The 20,730-nt window shown below is 32.4% G+C and overlaps 3 protein-coding genes across 7 annotated transcripts; 2 read left to right on the top strand and 1 right to left on the bottom strand.

Annotated features, from left to right (window-relative positions):
• The first annotated feature begins 356 nt into the window (after positions 1-356).
• Positions 357-3,674, top strand: LOC130815024 (protein arginine N-methyltransferase PRMT10-like). Its single transcript, XM_057681351.1, has 8 exons — positions 357-456; positions 542-656; positions 712-751; positions 829-934; positions 1,369-1,476; positions 3,096-3,151; positions 3,250-3,325; positions 3,607-3,674. Exons 1-8 carry the CDS (start codon positions 357-359, stop codon positions 3,672-3,674), a joined length of 669 nt encoding a protein of 222 aa, XP_057537334.1.
• Positions 3,675-4,202: 528 nt separating this feature from the next.
• On the top strand, positions 4,203-7,162 carry LOC130815304 (protein arginine N-methyltransferase PRMT10-like). 2 transcript variants are annotated; one of them, XR_009042558.1, is made up of 3 exons: positions 4,203-4,551; positions 5,096-5,728; positions 7,026-7,162. XR_009042558.1 is itself a non-coding variant. In XM_057681722.1 (2 exons), exons 1-2 carry the CDS (start codon positions 4,288-4,290, stop codon positions 5,123-5,125), a joined length of 294 nt encoding a protein of 97 aa, XP_057537705.1. In that variant the 5' UTR covers positions 4,203-4,287; the 3' UTR covers positions 5,126-5,874. The 2 variants fall into 2 exon arrangements, 1 of the variants encoding a protein (XP_057537705.1); XM_057681722.1 differs by lacking the exon at positions 7,026-7,162 and having other exon boundaries at positions 5,096-5,874.
• Positions 6,402-10,723, bottom strand: LOC130815303 (B3 domain-containing protein Os01g0234100-like). Of its 4 annotated transcripts, none has more exons than XM_057681720.1 (9): positions 10,331-10,696; positions 10,134-10,235; positions 9,720-9,754; positions 8,557-8,602; positions 8,351-8,446; positions 8,113-8,221; positions 7,748-7,954; positions 7,407-7,500; positions 6,402-7,323 (listed from the first exon to the last, which is right to left on the bottom strand). In XM_057681720.1, exons 2-9 carry the CDS (start codon positions 10,154-10,156, stop codon positions 6,578-6,580), a joined length of 1,356 nt encoding a protein of 451 aa, XP_057537703.1. In that variant the 5' UTR covers positions 10,157-10,235; positions 10,331-10,696; the 3' UTR covers positions 6,402-6,577. The 4 variants fall into 4 exon arrangements, with proteins under 4 accessions (XP_057537703.1, XP_057537702.1, XP_057537704.1 ...); XM_057681719.1 differs by having other exon boundaries at positions 8,557-8,646; positions 10,134-10,232; XM_057681721.1 differs by having other exon boundaries at positions 10,134-10,232; positions 10,331-10,361.
• Between the last annotated feature and the right edge of the window lie 10,007 nt (positions 10,724-20,730).

The raw sequence follows: 20,730 nt of genomic DNA, 5'->3' as shown, positions 1-20,730 counted from the left end.
TTATTTAATACTATTAACTAAAGTTAAAGTAACAACAATAAATAAACAGACAGATTACATTAGTACCATTATAATATTAAAACACAAGTTTATCTATATATATATAAAAAATGAAATTATGTATAATATTACATATTTGAACATAAATAAGAGACGACATAATATCATAATTTCCTTACCATTATATTTTTTTTAACTTTTTAGTTTAATCTTAAAGTTGATATTAAACGTACTATTAGTAATCTTTTTTGAGGTGGATGTAGACTGTGTTGGATGTTGGAACCGGGAGTAGTATTCTTGCAATTTGGTCTGCACAAGCAGGTGCATGAAAAGTCTATGCGGTGGAAGCTACAAAGATGTATGAGCATGCTTGTCTTCTTGTTAAAGCGAATGGCCTTGAGGGCATTGTTGAAGTCATTGAAGGCTCCATGGAAGATGTTACTCTTCCAGAAAAAGGTTGTGATTTCTCATTTTGTAGTCTACCCCTTCAATTTTGACATGTACAATTTCATATAATGAGTGTTGATATTTGTATGAGCAGTTGATGTTATTATATCAGAGTGGATGGGGTACTTCCTACTGCGTGAGTCCATGTCTGATTCTGTGATATGCGCTCGAGATCGATGGCTAAAGCCAACAGGAGTTATGCAAGTCATGTAATTTTGTTACTTTTCTTGTTGATTTCAATTACTTTGCTTATATCTAATATAGAAATGCCTTTAACTTCCATTGGTCTTTAAAGAATATTAAGGTACTATGAGAACATAATGAAGCTTTTCACGTGGCCATTGAAACCTAAATGAAACCATTTCTAATCAAAACTATTAGTCCACATTTCTAGTTTACGTCATCCCAATATTGCGTGCCACTTTAAATGTAGGATTTGCACCTAGGAGATGCACTACCTATGAATGTGGTGTACCTTGTGCTAAGTGTATGGTTATCTCTATTGCTAAAACTGAGCTTTTAGCTCATCTTATCTTCATTGTTGTATGAAACTGTAACTAAAGAATGTATAAAAGGGAACACCATTTGTGATTGCTTTTTAAACTGTTAAAGATCAACGAGCAATATGCACATGCCAAAGATAATTTTAAAATGTAAATAAAGTGATCTGATGGATACTTGTTAGATATTGTTTTTTGGATTTCAAACTATTGCATGTCCTTTGTGAAGTTTTGGTGAAACTTGTTTCTAAGACGGTCTTGTTCTTCTGTTATAGTTGCTTGAGGTATTTTTACTTAGTATGGATTACTATGACTTGCGTTGTTATAATAGGGTAATTGAGTCGCGTCGGCAAGCTTGGTGTTTAATTTTGAGGTCAGTCATATGTGTTTGCATTTGAAGTTTAAATGATAACACTTTTAGGGTTCACTTTGCCTCCTATCTTGAGCGTTAATCTAACATTGAGTGCTTTCATGTCTCCAGAAATAATAATTGGTTCGGATTTTAGATTGATTATAAATGAATTCAAAGGTGGTTGCTTAGGTGGCCAAACATAACTTTTCTTAGTGGCATGTTTTAGGAGTTTTTTGTGTGATTACATCGAGTCCAAGTCAAAGGAAAAGAATATTAAGTAATGAAGAAATGTATTACAAGACGCCGTATAGACTATTCCATTGAATCCACTGGTGCACATTTATCTCTTTCTTATAGATAACTCTTGTCAATGTGTTAATAATGTCACTTAACAAGTGGGATTTTTCTTATGAGAAGAAATTTTGGATTTGTAGGTATCCTAGTCATGCACGCATATGGGTTGCTCCTATAATTTTCACTTGATAGATCAGAAAAAGGATCATGATGAAGAAGCTATAGACGAATGGCATTCTTTTGTTGATGACACTAAGAATTCTTATGGTGTGGATAAGAGTATTCTCACTGATCCATTTAACGTGGAGCAGAAGAAATATTACCTATAGGTGTGTGGTATAACTGTTTTTAAAGGGATGGACAACCGAGTATTATGGGTATTTTCATTTCCTTGGTTGCAAAGTGATGAAAAACTGCAGTATATTGTTTTCTTATTAACGTTGATTTTGAATCTTATTCTCTTCGTACTCCGGAAATTATCTTCATATTATGTTAACCATTTAATCAATGAATCTAGAATTCCTCTTTATACTATTATAATTATTTTGTAAGTATATCACAAGATTATAGTCATACGGGGTGTTTGGTAAAATAACTTGTTGAACAATATTAGCTTATTTTGAAATTAATTGATGGTTGGGTGGTCAAACAATCTATTCTAGTAGTTGGTAAATGAGTTATTAGAAACATCTTGTTATTGAACAAGTTGCTTTTAGTGTTCAAAATTAGTGACCAGTTAAATCAATCATTTGATAAACACTCCGAAAATTATTTTCTTTGATACTTTTAGCTTTTTATTATTTATATCAAGTATTTTGCTATACCATCATCCATTGAGTTTTAGGTTTAGTGTCCAGTGTGTGCTTTTCGCCCTTTTCATTTGCACCCATCTGTGTGTGTTGGGTTTTTGCTTGGTCTGTTCTCATCTTTCCTTGTTTGGGCTACAAGCTTCCATAAGTCCACATCATTAGTATCTTTTCAATTATGGTGTAGTTGGCAATTGCTAGTCTTCTGTATGTGTTGCACTCACACATTATTATCCAAAGTAATAAAACAAGAGAAAATGTTATGAAATTTGTGTTTAATTTGGGATAGAACATGTGATATGAGTATCCTAGACCCTAGGTAAAGCATTCCAGTGATCAGGCATGAGTTCATCGATTTGCGTACCTCCTAGTACCACCTATGATGTGGCTATGAGCATTGAACAAAAATACGTACTTTTGTATTTGCTAGTGAGAATGTGAGATGTATTTCTTTATGACATTCTTATTTACCATTCCCATACAAGTTCGTACAAAGTTTACTTCATTATAATTCCCTCAAAAGCTCAAATTCTTACATTACATCAAATAAACTTAGTATCAATTGTTATGGTGAATGGATCTCCTTTTCCACTTTTTAGCAAACTTATCTCTTAGATTTGTTTAGATTTTGGTGTGTAATTTGATGTAATTGTTGGTTATAATATCCGACTTTATTGCGGAACAACTTTTATCCAGAGGAATTCATAGGAACTGCTGCTATTGTCAAGGAGATTGATTGTTTGATGTCCACAGTAGATGATATCCTTAATATTAAAACTCAGTTTTCTTCATCGGTCCTGCATGAGGATACACAGTTCTCAGGCTTTGGAGGCTGTTACTTGTGTTACAGGAAAGACGTGAAAGCCCAGCGACAAGTGAGATCGAGCTGACAACTGCCCCTAGTGTTCAAAATGGTACGCATTGGGGTCAGCAAGTAATTAGAACACCCAAATGTACTTGGGACTCTCTTTGTACTTGTTTTCTTTATTAACATTAGACACGGTAGATCATTCCAGCAACAGTATTTTATTGTTTAGTGTCACTAGTGCTGTACTGCTGTATGTACATTGAACCTAGGCCATATACATTTAGCGATGGATTCCACTTATTAGCCTCATCAGAAAGAAGATCAAGCAATAAAATAATTTTAGATCATTTGGTTCATTGGATGTTGTATAGTTGCTGCCAAAGTGAGTTTACTTTGTAGGAGACAGGCCAGCTTTAGTGGTTCTTAAGATAAGCTTAGTTGCACAAGGTAGCGGGAAACTTGAATAACATTTTTTTTGAGTGTAATTGAGATATCTCCATAAAGTTTTTATTTGATTATGGAGGATAGTTTTCGATATATGGGTATTGCCCGTGCATAAATCATGTGATACTTCCGGTCCCACCGTGTGTGCCTACTCAAAGTATGTGATTCACTACACTTACGGCCCATTTGGTAGGTAGTAATAAACGGTGGTAATAGGAATGAAAAACTAGTGTAATTTTAGTTGAAAAATCTCTTGGTTACCTTGATGGCCATGGTTGTTCAACTTCAATCATTTCATTTTCTTCATAAAATTTATTCTAATGCATTGCCATTGGGAGAGGTGGTATTAGGTGGTAATGGAAATTTGTAAACAAAATTTTTTTTTTTGTGATCAAAGTTTTATTACCATGGGAATGATATGGAACTTTTGATGAAATTTTACACCATAAATCATTATCTTTACCACCATTTAATACCACAAATCAAACGGGCCGTTAAGAGTCTCGAATTTTGAATAGTCAAATATATTGGGATGAATGGATTATATACATAAACCAAAGAACAAGGTTATCATGATTATGTAGCTGTTATATGAATTGCTGAATATGATGCTTTTTATGGTATGCTTGAAACTAAATGATGCTATTGCGACTGGATCTGATCTTTTTTTGGGGGGTCAATTTCAGGTCTTCCTCTTGGATTCTCCCATCCGAAGCAGTAAAGGAGATGATAAAAATTGCAATGAATCGTGCTAAACAAAACCATCGACTGTTGGAGGTTAAGCTTGATGTTGAGGTCAAACTGGCTTCTGGAAAATTTCCGAAGCTGTTCAGTAAGAAGTACTTTCATAGAGTGAGGATGGAACGGAACGAAACATTCTTCTTTGGAGTAATTCTGAAGGTAAACTTTTAAATAGTTACTGTTATTACTTGGTGTGACTAAATTTGCATCAGGAACATGAAGACTTGTTTGGTTATTGAAAGGAGATGGAAAAAAAGGTGATGGACACAGTGGTTCCTTTTCCGTTCAAAGCTTTCCAGCGTTGGATTTGAATGTGTTCCTCTCTCTCTTTCTTCCAATTCTTATTCCGTTAAATATTTGCGAGTTTTTCTATGACTAGTCAAATGCGTTATGCGAATTCTAACGCTTGGCTTATGTTCGACATTATATGCACGATTTCTGCCCCTACTCTTATTAGCAACTGAGGCATGTGACGCTAGTTGTTTATTTTGAATTCGCTTTGTCTTTGACCCAATTTAACCTATACTATATCTAAAATACAGTCATTTGTAATTTTTACTTCCTTGAGTTCGAGTAGCCAAATTCGTAATGCTTATTTAGCTTCTCTTATATCTGTCGAAAATCTGAATGGTTTCTCTGAGAAACTTTTACTCTAATATTTAATCGACTGTTTCCTCACTAAAATCTTTCTTTTTTCCTTCAGAGGTTTCGTTTGAATGAGTGGAAGGAATGAACGTGGAAAGATAGAGCATCAATCATCCTTTGTCCGAGTTATATTCTGCTTTCAGCGCCATTTCATAACCTGAGGCGTAGTCGTCTTTATACTCTTTTAACTGTTGAATTGCTATTGCTATTTTTTAGGAATACTAATCGAGGGTGTTAGAACTTGCAAGACTTTTGTTGCGCTTTGAAGGATACACACACCTGTTTTTTGGACCTTCTTATTATTTGGTGAAAAGAACATTATGAAATGAAGATGAAGACTAGTCATTTCTTATTTTAATAGCTGGGTCTCACAAACAAAGTAAATTTGTATATGAAGTATATACAAAAATATGAAATGAATGAAGACTAGGTGTGTAGGTGAACCAATTCAATTATCCTATTATCATATCATGGCTACAACTTTCTTAAACTTCCTTCCTATGTGTCAAAACAGACTCGAAAATGAATTGTCATTTTAGAAAGTGTTTGTTGGTGATGGCAATGGCTCTGTTTGTGTTGGCATTTGTTGTATCAGCCACAGCCAGACGACATCTAGTGGAAAAGGTCGAGGAATCTCGTGTTTATGTTGGCTTGGATGCCCATCGTTCTTAAGTTTCGTTTGATTTTATAGGTACACCACAATAATGTTTATATTCTATCATCTACCAGCTTTTGATTTTGTTTATAGTAGGAATTTTTTCTTTTTTCTTTTTTCTTACAGCTGGTCTTGGACGAGACGGACTCATAATAAGATCGTCAATTTGAGCAGACCCAATTCGCACGTGAATAATTTGGGCATTTTTTTTATTTTTCAGGCATATTTTAATTTTGATCTTAAAGGTATCAATTTTGACTTTAAAAGTGTTTGATAAATGCTCAGAAAATTAAAATGTTATACACGGGAATTAGACCGGTCCAAATTGACAATCTCATAATAAAGCTGTCTCGTTCAAGTTATGAGACCGTCTTGTCCAAGTTTTTGTGTTTTTCCTATGTCTTTGCTTGGTACTCCTACGTTCTATGTCTTTTACATACAATTTATTTGTATAAATTAAGCCAATTGTTTTATTATTTTAACCACTTTTTTATTATTTCAAACCTTTTTGTACTAATTTTAATTTTGTTGAAATTAACTATCGTATATTATACTATGAGTTAGCACTTTGGGCCGAAAATGATAGTATATCAAGCTTCTTTAGGACAATAGGCAAGACCATAGAGCAATATGCTAGTAATAGATAGATAATCTCAAGAAATCATGAAAATACAAAGGCAATCCAATGCCAATGAATATATCTCCCCCATTCTTTAAACAGATTTGCAGTACAGGCTAAGTATGCAAAATTCAAAAAAAATATCATCAATGTTTAGCCATATGCTCCACGATTCGATCAGCAAAATATTTTCCCCTGAAAGGCTGATATTATATACATGGCCTTGTAATTTTAGGGACAAAAGGGATAAATTTGCTGATTGATAATCAATTCAGAATACCAGAAAGTTTCTTAAACTTACTCTCCAGTTCTAAATCAATCTTCTGCATCATCCCTTTTAGTAGGGTAAATTTATCATCAAGCGCCTTCATTGTCTCCCCAACAAATGCTCGCTTAATTATACTCTCTTTCAACTTCCTTGATTCCTCAGCTTCGTTAGATTCAACAGCACGGCCTAGAAGATGTTTAGCACGAGCACGCAAGAATCCCACTTTCATGCCTAGACACTCGAACCCCTCCAATGTTTTCTCCCAAATACGAAGATCTTCACGAGATATAGATAATCGTGCCTCGCATGAACTTATGCCATCTGCAATGTTTATAGTCTCTGAAATAATTCCCACCACCAAATTGCAATTTAACCCTTCAAGAAGATTTTCGTGCAAATAATATTTCTGGCTGCTGCAAAGCTCATAATACTTCTTTCTGTAACAGTCAGAAAATTTGGAGTCGATCACCAAGCCGTCAACAATGATGCTAAAGCTTTCAAAGTCGTTAACTCCTTCGAAGGCGATGGCAGAATCAGAGAAATGGATCCCATCATGTACTTCGGATCCTAAATCATTTTCACTGCTGCTTTGATAGGGGTAGTCCAGTTTGTACTGGTCATCTTCTGCCTGTAGAACTTTTTGTGTACTGTCTTCTGCCCGTAAAATTTTTTGTGTACTGTCTTCTGCTCGTAAAACCTTTTGTGTACTATGTTCTGCCAGTATAACTTTCTGTGTACTGTCTTCTGTTTTAAGAATAGTGTTGAATGTGAACAACCATTATCTTGCAGCGTATCTAAAGATCAGACCATCATAAGGATGTTTTTACCTGATTTCCGTTTCCCTAAACTGGAATAATCTATGTTTGGGAGTCCTAAAACTCTATCAACTTCACCAAGATTCTGTTCTCTTATGATATAAATCTGTAAAGAAACATAGCAGGTCATCTGATGATATATGAGAAAAGCACTAGTCAAAGGCTAATCATAGTCAGGGACCCTAAGAAAACAGTGCTTCTGCCTTCTCTTTGGGTCATGTTTGGTAGGAACGAAAAATGGTACACAACCTTAGATGATTTAATCATAGCCCGGGGGCCGTAAGAAAACAATGCTTCTGCGTTCTTAGTTCGTGTTTGGTAGAACGAAAAATGGTACACAACAAGAAACTTGCCTTAAATTTTGTGGGGGCAATTAGATGGAAAACCAATGCATCACCAGCATGTAAATTTTGATGTATAGAAAACCCCCTCCATCCGGCACTTAAACCCTTTTTTCCTGCCAAATAGGTCGTATCGAATTCTTGTCCAGCTTCATCCACCAACACCATTTTAGTATCATGGATAGGTAGATGATTATCACAGAACTTACTTGGCAGACCCTATTCATCACAAAACCAAGTAAGGCATCAGGAAAACGGAGCTGCCTGTACCGAATAAGAATGATATCCAAGTTGATTAAGCATGTATATAGAGGTGAATTCTCGCCCCATCATATTCTAAATTTGCCAATGATCATTAGATGCATATGCTAACTTACCAACCAGAATCCTCCAGAAACATGTGATTTCAACATAAATTTGATGAAGCTAGGATACTTGGCTGACAGATTTGCATTGACCTTTTCTGCTTCCTTCATGGAAGATGACCTGTTAACCGTTAGAAAATAATCAATTCAGTCCATTAATGAACAGTTAATGTGTATAGATAGCCTTACGCCTTACATATATAGCTACATACATTGTATAATAAAGGTTATTATTATGATCTAAGTTTACCTCTCTTTTATCGTTGTTATCGAGCCAGCACCAAGTTCTCCATTTTTAGCTTGGAGATTCGATTGGACTTTTCCTGTTTGCTTCATGGAAGATGACCTGATAAATGACTTGGGTCTTAACATTGATTGTTTTTATCAATCCCACATGATTTGCTAATCTTCTTGTGAATTGCAAATCGTAAAAAGCAAATTATAATCGATGTTTACCTCTCATTTGGTGTTGATAGAGTGCAAGCATTGAGTTCTCCATTCTCTGTAAAGGACTCATCAAGGTTAACAAGCCTTAATCGCTTGTAGCTGCATTTGGTTCATTGACAGGAATAATCAATAATATGATAATGTGGAAGAGCGGATTTTTTTTTTTTGATTTCGAGGTAAAGGTAATCTCCTTCCAGCAAGAGGAAGAGCGGAAATTAATCCTTTGTGTAGGTTGTAAGAGTTGAACCCATGATTCACTTTTGCTGATTGCTAATGTTTTGGCTATTGAATTGATTTTTTTGACCAACTAAAAACGACTATCATTGCTTTATCATTGTGTACATTCGCTTACCAAACTCTACGTGGTTGGAGCTTAGATGGAAATTATTTAATGACATCAGATCATATCATCTCTGATCATATCATACAATATAATAAAAACATTGAAAAATGACAAATATCAGTTTCTAAGAGCTCTGGCAAATGTAGATACGTTATGAGATGATAGGTGATTACATAGCATATAAGATTTTAATAATGATTTATTAGTTTAAATTTGAAGCTAAATTAAATTGAGCATTTATATGAATTTATTACAACAATTCTATATACCTAAATTAAAATATGATATGCTTGATTACATCAAATGTCATAGTAATCATATTTACTTTTTTTCAAACTAATAATAATTACTATTATTTTTACTAATTGTATCAAAATAATAACATTAACATTAGGGGCACCAATTGATACATACAAAGAGTAGTAGACTATTGCAAGGGTACAATTTTCCTCGGCAAATAGCATTATTTTGCTACTACCACTTCAATTCAAATCTGACACGCCAAATTTCTAATGAAACTAAAGCTTGCAAAATGTAAATACATATTTGAGTTATATACTTCTATAATTTCTTGATTCCCGATATATAAACTATGATAAACCACTTAATAAATTACGGCAGTTAGATAAAATTCTATTTGTTTCAATGTATCTTCTAATCCGGTATTGTCATATTATCAAAATTTTATAATTTTTCATTAAACGTAACTTAAGATATAAATGATCAAAACACGTTAGATTGCGTAATAAAGTGAAATATAACAATTATAATAAAATATAAGTATGCATTTTAATATGGTTTTGATATTAACTAATTAATTAATTATTACCTCTCACAGTGATCAGGAATCTTTGTGGATGATACCTGCCAAAGTAACAAGTTTTAGTTTAGTTTGGGTCTAAAAACATGCATTTCATTTATAATGGCATATGGGAGTTTGAAAGTTACTCCTAAATATTTACACTTAAGTGTTAATGAATGAAAGCCATTCATTTTCTACTATAAAAATTTATTTATTATTTATATTTGGATATGACAATATAATTATTGCTTTTTTTTCAAAAAATGGAAAAAGGACGCGTACTTTAGGATTAGGACAACATCAACATTTTGGGAAATGGAAATAAAAAATAGTATTAATTAAAAAAATTGTAAAAAGAAAAGAAAAATGGTGAGAAATAAATGTAAAAAAAGAAAAAAGAAACCATCTTTTTGAATATATATGAAAGGTTGACAGACTTACAGGAAAAGGTTGATAATCATCATCTTGAAGCATAGCAAGTCTTTGAGCAACCAAGGAAAGCTTCAACTCTTTCTTCGACATTGATGATTTTTCCTTTTTCTGCTGAAAAACAAACAGAGAAAAAGTGAGTAAAATAGAACGAACCAGTTGGATAGAAGAAATTTAGAGTAAAACCCAGAAATGAAGAGAAGAAAAACCATGGGGGAAATTGATGTTGATGAAGAATGATCAAAGTTAGGCATGTTTTTGGGCTGTCCTTCACTCATTGATTCTGGGGAGCACTGAGAGAGAATAGAGCAAGTGTGGCCTTGTTTTGTGGGTGTTGTTCTAAATTCTAAGTACGGAAAGGAAAGAGACCGTTTGGATTTGAATTTTTGAAGTGTCTACTGTGTATCGAAACTCATATACAATGAGTTGAATTATGGCCATATCAATATGATATGATTATTTTCCATTTCAGACAAAGAATTTTCGAAATTTTCATCGATTATTGTCTGTGGAGTTGTGTAGTAGAGGAAATCATTTTAACGTGACACTACACTACACTATGTTAGGGTGCTAAATATTTCTCACTCAAAAGTCTAATCCTTCCTTCTTCTTTTTATTGCATCCAACGACAATTTGACACTATTTATTAATGTCACTTGATTTTTATATTGTCGTTAATCTATAGGTTAAAACATAGTTATGTGAGATATTGTTAGAATCATCTTAATGTGAAATTTATTATTAGTTTCAATAATTTTTCAATATGTATAATTAGAAATATTAACAATTGAGAGAGCGTGTGAAAGTGTCCTTGGATGCAATTAAAAAAAGACAGAGGAAGTAATTATCTTATTTGAGCTATTCAGCCGACATATAAGAGCGTTTCATGATGAGAACGTCTACGCAAGAATTTGTGTATATTTTATTATAGGATATTTTTGAAATTGAAAATACAAAATAAATGAGATCGAGGAAGCAATTTTTTACTCCCTCCATTTCTTTTATATTGCTTCATTATTTTTTTTTTCAATTTTTATAGTTCGCTTTATTTCGTATTTTATTCTCGATTTATAAGTTAAATCATTGGTTAAGTATAATCTTGTTTGATTCGTCTTAATATATATTTATTATTTATTAATTTTTTATAATTTTAATATTTCAATTAATGATATTAATGTACTAAGTTAATGAATTAGATTGTATACATAAATAAATGAAACACTCCAAAAGAAATGGAGGCAATATTTCAAGTCACTTCATATGTTTTGATACACGAATAAGATGGATGATGGAGATGCTGACATGTGTGTAATGCATATTCATCAAAGAATAATTTGTGAATTATAGTCTTATAAAGTTTAGTCCTTTTATGAATTATAATCTTAATGTTTTTTATTTACGAATCACAACTACCAAAGTATCGATGTCTTTAGCGTTCAGGCTAATTCACCGGATTTCGACCACTTTTGATATAGGTTAGCTATGAATTAAACAAACCAACCTATAAACACACGTTTTATGAAGTTTCGGATTTAAGGAAATATTTTTGTCGTTGGTTTTATTGTAACAAGAAAGCGAAATGGATATGTTGAATGATCAATTAAAAAAATGGCTAAATTAAAGGGTTAATGTGATATAAATTTCACCACAAATTAAAACTGAGCCTCCTAAAACACAATCAGTTTTTAGCCAAAAAAATAATAAGCAAAATAACTTTACCCACTTACAAAATGTAAAGTAAATGCAAGAAAGAACAAAGTAATTGCTCAAAGGTTTGTATTAATTTCGAATGGATTTGAATAAATTACATGAGAGCAAAGCTGGGCTATTCATACTACAAGAAATCGGATAAAAACTTAAGAGAGCATACATTACAATCTTGCAAAAATAAAATCAGAAATTATCCTCTTTGTAACGGCTAGGAATCTGCGATATTTGCACTATATTTCTTCAATCCATATGATTCTTTTGGGCTAAATTATGGAAGAGCTCTTCATGTAATATCCTCATAATCTTCATGGAATAATTTTAACACTTCGAGATTTTTATAATATTATTAATTAATATTTAAATAACTTTTAGAGATTTTATAATTATATATTAAATCATTTAAATTAGTTTTAATAAATTTCTTTCATGTACGAATTTAAATATTAATATACTTATATTAAAATGATAAATAGTTACGATTTAAAAAATAAAGAGATTCGAATTAAAACTATTTTTTTATTAAAATATATGAGCACATAAAAATGAGTTTCTTAATTTGGCCCCGCAAAAAGATAAATCTTGGTAAATAAATAAATAAGTAAAGTAAATAAAATAAAAAGAATGGTTAGGGTTTATGTGGGTAGTAGGCTATACCCATACCACGCCTCCCTTCTTCCTCTCCTCTCTTCTCTTCTCTCCCTCGTACTCCCCTCTCCCTCGGTTCAGCAGCAGCCGCTAGAACCACCAGCAGCAGGCGGTCCTAGCAGCAACAACAACCGGTTCCTCTCCTCTCCACGACAGCAACCAGCGGAACTGACACCTTTTCCTCCCTCCACGAACAGCTGCTGCTGCATTTTCGCCCTCTGATCGGAAGCAGCGACTGTTCCTTTTGGCCCCACCATCACCGTGCTCCATCTACACCACCACCACAATAACCACTTATAATTTCACCCTTTGCTAGTCTCACATTTGCCTTATGATTAGGGAATCTTACTATGAGTAATAATTAAAGGTGTTGTCTTTGAATATTGAATAATTACGGTTTGATTTAGAGTTGAAATTAGTAATGGTGTGGGCTTTTATGTTACCTTTTGGTGGTGTATTAGTTTTATTGATTCTTGCTATGGATAATAGTTAAAAGTGTTTTCTTTGAACATGGAATGACTAGGGTTTGGATTTAGAGATGGAATTATTGATGATGTGTGTTTTATGCTACACTTTGGTGGTATGATGATTGATTAAATAACTTTAAAAATTGTTTTAGGACTTAGTCGATTGAATATTGTTGTAATCGATTTAGTTGGTAATGGTTATGATTAGAGTTGAATATAGAAGTGGTGTGGTTGTTAAATTGGGAATAATAGTTGCTAATTGTGTGGTTTGATTGTTGTGAATTACAAGTGCTCATATTAGGTTGTTATTGAAGTTATAATGCATAATTTTAGTAAGGTCATGATGGTAAATGTCAACTTATAGTTGATGGTTACTAAAGCTACCTGTTGTGATGTTTTAATTGTAGTTTTTCTTTTCTTTCTAGCTTTGGAGAATGTAGCGATTGATATCGCGATTCGATAACTTTAAAAACTTGTCATTATCGCTATGTTAGTGTTATATTAACATCACAAAGACTTAGGTGTAACTTGTTATTTAAAAGGTAATGTGAACCGATGTAACTTAAGTTGTGTTGATAAAAATGGGGAACACTTCACATAATACTTTATTCTTAAATTGATGGAAAGACTGATGTTGTTATTGAATTAATGATTACGATTTGTGTTGAATGAGATGTGCGCATGCGAGAGTAATGGGAAACTTATCTTCAATGGATGATAGTGGTTTGGCATTTAGTTGGTGTGACAAAGTAGATAAGTGGACTTATTAGTTCTATTCCTAATTTATATGGGTGCCCATTTCATAAAAGGAAGGTAGAACTTTAGTAACTAACCCTTATATGCAATTTGCTTTAAGACATTATTGTTTATCATGATAATATGCATTGTATCGAAACTATGAGGTACTGGTGAGTACTATATGAAGAGCTATCGATTATGAAATACTTGCACTTAGAATAGTTTAGAGAATGAGAGTGTAAGTAGAACGCGGGGACCACCCCCTTATTTATTTAAGAATTGGATTATGTCTTACTTGGAGTTAGATTGACTCCTTTATAGGTGGATTTTATACTTTGTTTGAGTTGTTCAGTGGGTTTGACATTCTGCTATCCCAGGGCACTCATTAATAGTAGAAAACGAGAGTTATTCCCATTTGATTAAGCATTAGAATACAATTGGTTGGCGTGACTTAACTGGATTATATTCGATTGCTTTAGTAGTTCCCTAGGTGAGATCCAACAGGATCACCGTATGGGGGTATGAGCATACTTTTGTCATTGGGTGCCGGGTGGCTAATATCGCCCCTTTACTGTGGTGTTACCATGTGGGCTTTGCTAACCCTAATATGGTGGCCTTTTCACTGGATTGGTACCCCGGTGTGTCTTTTTCCCGAAGGTAGGATCCGAGAGGTCAGCTGGAGGGGGTATGAGCTCATACTTTGCCATGGGCGCGGGGTGACCGATAACGCCCTTGGCCGTGTCACTATGCCATGAAGTAGAGAAAAGATCCACTGATAGAAAGTTATTCAATGATAGAAAATTTATTCATTGATCGAAAGTTATTTAATGATAGAAAGTTTATTCATTGATGGAAAGTGTACACATTGATATAATGTTTACTCATTAATAGAAAATTTACTCATTGATAGCATAGTTTATGCTAGTGAGAAGTGCGCCTAAGTTAAGTTACCTCAAGGGAGTTACCAATCCCAAAGATATACTATGATCACACTTACTTTAGGGTAGACAAGCTTTATAAGGTCAAGTGTTAGATAGTCTGTTAATGCCTTGGTTGAGTTGATACTACGCGTGTTTTACAAGAGTTTATGTTTTGAGAAGAGGAGTGTGAAGACCTACATTCTACCCAAGAACACATGGTTTGGGTCAGAAAGGACGTAATGAGATTAAGAAGTATATGTGAACGATAAACGGTTACTAATTGTGCTTATGTCTTATGAAATCATCTTATGTTGTATAATATAATGTTATCTAGTAGGTTACCCTTATTATATTTGATGTTTGTTATTGACGTATACATGTTTGTGTTTATGTTTGATTGTTTGATGACTTTCTATGATTGTCCAGCTACGACACTATAACATACGTTTTTTTTTTTAAAAGTTAATAATAATAATAATAATAATAATAATAATAATAATAATAATAATAATAATAAATAAATTTCAAAAAAAAAAAAAAAAATTAACTCCCTATTAACAAATAACTTTTCACTTCTCCCTCTAAATCTTATAACTAACCTCACTTACCTATTATAAATTAAACCAATTACCCTTAATTCCATTCACATTATTACTCACACTTCTTTCTTCTCCTACAAACTACTTCCTTCATCTTCCATTTGCTTAAAATTCAGTCAAGAAAATGCAAGATTTTGATATTAAAGGTATGCAATTTCATCTCTTTATAATATTGTTCTACCAATTTCAATCCAAATTACACATTTTGTATTTGATAAAAAAAAAAATTATTTCTGACCTTAGTTTTCCGACGATACGACAGTCACCGGGATACCACTGACGTGCGACGGCGGCCACCGGAGCAACCGCCGGCCGGCACCTTCTCCTTCTTCCTTCTCCCTTTCTCCTTTTCTCTCTTCTTTCCTTCTGTTTTCTTCGTGGGTTGGGTACTTGTGACCCATTTCCTAAATCTAAACGTATGACAACTTTATTTATTTATTTTATATATTTTCTTTTTCTTTTTTTTAATATAAATCCTTTTTAATTATTATTTAAACTTTATCCTTTTCTTTTAAAACCATTACTACTAATCTTTAAAATTTTAACTACATTTTAAAATTTATCATTTTAAATAAATTATAAAATATAAACCGAGAGTCTTTTAATTTATTTATTTCGATGGGTTGATCGGGGTATTAAATTGAGATATATCATTTTCTCGTGTAGACAGCGGATTCGTAGACAGAGATTATTAGAAGCGTACGTTGTCTAGGATCGCGTGACAAGGTAATTCTCGATGTCCATCTAATTAGGACTATCCCGTTAGTATTATGTGCTAAGTGATAATTAATGTGTTTAAATAGGATGCATGATTTTATATGATATTATTTCGTATGATATTGTGTTTTATATATTCTCAAATTATATTTATTATTATTTTTTTATCAAACTTGAATTTATAATTACTATTTTGATAAAATTTATATTAATAACGAAATTTGATACGATTTATTTGAAAGAGAAATACTTATAATATTATTATTTTGCTGAAAGTTATATTATTATTTTAATAATGATTTTTAAATGCAAATGAATTTGGGAGGAAAATGTTATGATATTAATAATTGAGATATATTTATTGGGAAAATTTATGATCATAAAATATAAAATGTATAATGTATATTTGATTATATGTTTGTGTGCTCGCGACTAATTATTAAAATATATTAAATCACGTAAAGTGTAACATGAGGGAAATGAAGTTCTTATATTTGTTGTGATCCAAGTATAAGGGTGATGAACAGGTTGTCCTGTTTGGTTAGTATAGCTGCCGACAGGTATTATTATTTCTGATACTTGATACGACTTCCTTCTATTTGTTGTGATCCAAGTAGAAGGGGTATGCACACTAGGGTTCTTTGAGACTACTCTGCTGACCTTTAATTATTTGGGGTGACGACCTCTTGATGAAGTAGGTATAGGGGTAAAGCCTCGGCCTACTGGCGTTCTCGTTCCCTCAAATTAAAAATTGATTATGTGTTTGTCATTATTAATTATCAAATTAATAAATTGGTTTATGTGATATTATATATATTGTTTTCTCAAATTGTTTTTTATTAAACTCAGCTATATGTTATTTTCTAAAATTATTTCCAATTTGGTTATATTGTATTTTCTTAAATCATTTTCAAACTTAATCGTCTTACGGGATGGAGTTGGAATTACTCAATTTTTCTGATTTTGGGAGTTTTTCCCTTGTTTTTCTTGCATTCTTATGTTGCAGGTTATTGATTGTGTGGGAATCGTGGAGTGAGGATCACTTAGAAATATAGCTTTTTTTAGAGTGGTATTTCAGTTTAAATTTTCTTTTGTTGTTTAAATTTTATATGGACACAGATTACGTTTCAGTATTTTCTTATGTTGTAAGACCCTTTGTTGGATTTAAAATTATTAAGTTATTTCTTAGTTGTTAAGCCTTACATTTATTTTATTAGAAATAGATGTGGCGGTAACACTCTCATGATAGGTTTTGGTTCATGTTTTTCATTAAAGGTGTTTTCAAAAGTTCGACCTATTCTGAGGGTGTTACAGACACATTGGCCTTTGGTCTGATGTCGAGCAGCAAGAGGATCATAGACAGGCGTAGCAGGTACTGGAGCTTCTTTTGCATTGCATTGCATTAGGGGAGAGTGATGAGGGCGAAACATAACTTGTGTCATACCGTTATCTTTTGATTTTGTAACTCTTATTTATCTTTTGTAAACTTTGGTTGTATACGTTTTGTTATGAGGCCTTGTGTCCTCCCTTGTATATTCGTATTTCTGCTGCGTAGTTTATAACTTTGTATGGTTTTAAAGTGCTAAGTCATTTTAAAACGTAAGCGTTGACACTGGAACCACGATCCATGCTTGGCATGTTGATTTGAGAAGCCGGCGACGATACATGTTCGATGGTTAGCAGAGATGCTGCTGAAATTTTTACTCACATTTATAAGGTTTATTATTATTTTATTTATTTTATTTTAATGTAATTTCCTCCCATCCTTTGCGATTTTGGTTTCGTATAAGGGGTCAGAAATTCAGGGGTGTTACAATAATGCTCAAAAATGCTCGGCTGATTTGTGTGTATAACAGCTCCAAATGCAAATGAGTTTTTCAGAAAACAAAAGGATTTGGCTTGTTCTTCAAATATTCTCAAATATCCTTGGTGTATGTTGATGATTTCGGCTGAATATATGATTTCATAGCTGAATTCTTTACTTTGATCTTGCGTCTGAAGTGCAATTCTCAAACCAATGAGCAAATAAATACTAGACTCAACAAAAGAAAAATTACAACTCAACTAACTAAATATAAGACATGATTAAGCTTGATCTTAAATCTGGTTTAATCATCTCTAAGATTTGATTTATTGAATAACAGAAAAATACAATAAAAAAACTCAAATACTCGAATTAAAATAAAGACTCAATTTAGAAAAGATTTAGGTCATGAGTATGAAATTGAAAGACTTTAACACATGGACCTTGACTTGGGGCTTCTTCCATTTCATTTACCATTGCATTGATCTTGGCTAGCTTATGAGAACTAGATGTAGGTGATCCTACATCAACTTTAACAAAAAATTTTGACCACTTAATGATCGAGACAGACCAATCTAAATGTTGTAGATATTGACATTTTGGTAGTAGGTTTGACCCATATTAGGTGCATCATGAGCAATGACTCAGGATTCTCATTTTTTGAAGTCTATAATTTTGAATTTTTTAATAGAGTTATTTCTGGTACAAGTACTTATTATTTGAGAAGCTAATGCTTATGACTTTTCCTTATTCTGTACTAGATAATGTCGGTGCGATACACGTCAAGTTGCACAAGGTTCACTAAACAAGTAGTTTAAATTAATTTAAAATGTGAGCTTGTATTTTAATTCTGTTCAGTATTTCAGTTTTGAAAATTTCAATCCAAAACCAAAACAATTTATAGTATGCCCAAACCATATTTTTTTTATTCGGTTTGAATTGACTTGTTTTGCGGTTTTTGTCCTAATAACTTTCACCCTTAGTTGTCCACTGTAAGTTAAATGTGTTCTTTTATCATCAAATGCACATATTTATTTTTTGATTTTGAGAATGCTATTTTATATTTGCTGATTTTTGCTAAAAGGAATAAGTCGAGCATAAATTATTTGGCGTTTTAGGCTTTTTTAAATCACAACTTTCAACGTTGTATGGAAATTAAATGATTTGATAGTTGCGTTTCTAATGAATTGAATTCTTAAATTGAGGTTTGTTTTCCTTAGGTTTTTATTTTGTTAATTCATGTTTTGATTTTGAGTTTGTTAATTCGTGTTTTGATTTTGATTTTTCAATTAAATTCTAATCTTTTTGTTAATTCATGTTTCGATTTCCTAATTTGATGCATTTTATTCATTTCAGCATCTAAATTGTTTTAGTACTGATTTTGCAATTTTTCGTAGTCTACGTTGAGGAATCGTAGTCGCAGAATCTGACTTACATCCTCAAAGACTATATGGACTCTTATCAAGATTGTATGGATTCTTTTAAAAGAACTGGTGTTTGTTTCAACTTGAGACATACTTTACAACTTAGCATGTACCGTTTAAAGTTAACTTGAAGTTGAAATAAAAAGATATAAATTTTTCAACTCAAATTTAACACTAATAGGATATAATTAAGCAATCTGAAATTTACCCAAAACTAAATAAACCTAATCAAAGTTAACTTGAACCCGAACTCAATTTAATTTGACTATAAGCAACTTAAACCCGAACCGTATTGACTTGACCCAATAGAAAACAAAATCGAATTTGATCCAATCGGAAAAGAAGTTTGAGTCGGTTTGGTATTAGCTCGATATAGATTTACACTTGACTTGATCTATTGGGAATAGATCCAAATCAAATTGGAACCTCATAAAATCCAACTAAAAACCTCGATCGAGTAAGCAAATATATGAACCTAATATTTAGAATAGATGAAAAGTAATCTTATGTGTTACTTAATTTGCTACAATGTGATTTCAATTGTGAGAACATTTTAATTTGAGAGTAGCAAATTAACTTAGATGGGTGAAGTCTTAAAAAGTGAAAATTTACGTTGACTTTTTATATAATTTATAAATAAAATTTTACCTTTAAGTTTAAAAGGGCAACCGCCCAAAATCCTATTTATAACAGAAGACAGTATGCTGATCTTTAAGGTCTAAAATATATATATTTGAAAAAAATGGGCTTCAAAAATCAATAAGGATTCTACTTAATTGAAAAAACATAATTAAATAAAACAAAGAAAAAAGAAACAAAGCTAGAAAATTAAAATCAAGTCATTCGTGAATTGAGCAATGTCAATGGTGATCAAAAAATCATCCACTTTCACGTTTTATGATTATTTTTACCACCGCATGGTTTAAGAAACCATCAGCAGTATCCTCTAATGATCAAACAAAATTTGATATGCAATCACTTTCGATTTTATTTTATTGATAGAAATGTAGAATGTTGAGATCCATAGTTCATAGATTGTGGACAAAAAGTTCAGAATTGAACCAAAGAATAAAAACACATAAAAGAAGAACAACAGGAATAACATGAATCAAACTTTCTGCAGGCAAACCCAATGTTAACCTTCTCTGCTTCTTACTAACTTCGTAAACCGGCAACTGCAACTCATCGGCGTCGTCTAAACCTTTCAGCAACGGCAACAGCTTCGTAGTTGTGGTGAAGTTTTCATTGGAAAAGTGTGTAGCACTACCTGATCTGTACATCATCATTATCATCAAATCAAATTAACAGCAACAGAAAATAACTTAATTAAATCTGAGTTGAGATTAGAAGACTAGTACTCGTAGACGATCTATGAAGTTATATATATTATAGAACGTACAAATTAAAGTTAAGCAGGAACTTTGCTTTCAGCAATAATCTCCGAGTTTGACTTTGATTAAGCAAGTGGGATTATAAACGTTTTGATGGAATTAATGTATAATAACCTAACTTTCAAAGCTATCTATCAAATTTTATACTCCCTCCTATTCTTCCTAAGGGTTCCATTTGACTTTTTACCATTATT

Source organism: Amaranthus tricolor, chromosome 6 (genome assembly GCF_026212465.1).
Source record: "Amaranthus tricolor cultivar Red isolate AtriRed21 chromosome 6, ASM2621246v1, whole genome shotgun sequence".
Classification (NCBI taxonomy): domain Eukaryota; kingdom Viridiplantae; phylum Streptophyta; class Magnoliopsida; order Caryophyllales; family Amaranthaceae; genus Amaranthus; species Amaranthus tricolor.
Note: the sequence above shows the minus strand (reverse complement) of the source record. Positions and strands in the feature narration are given on the sequence as shown.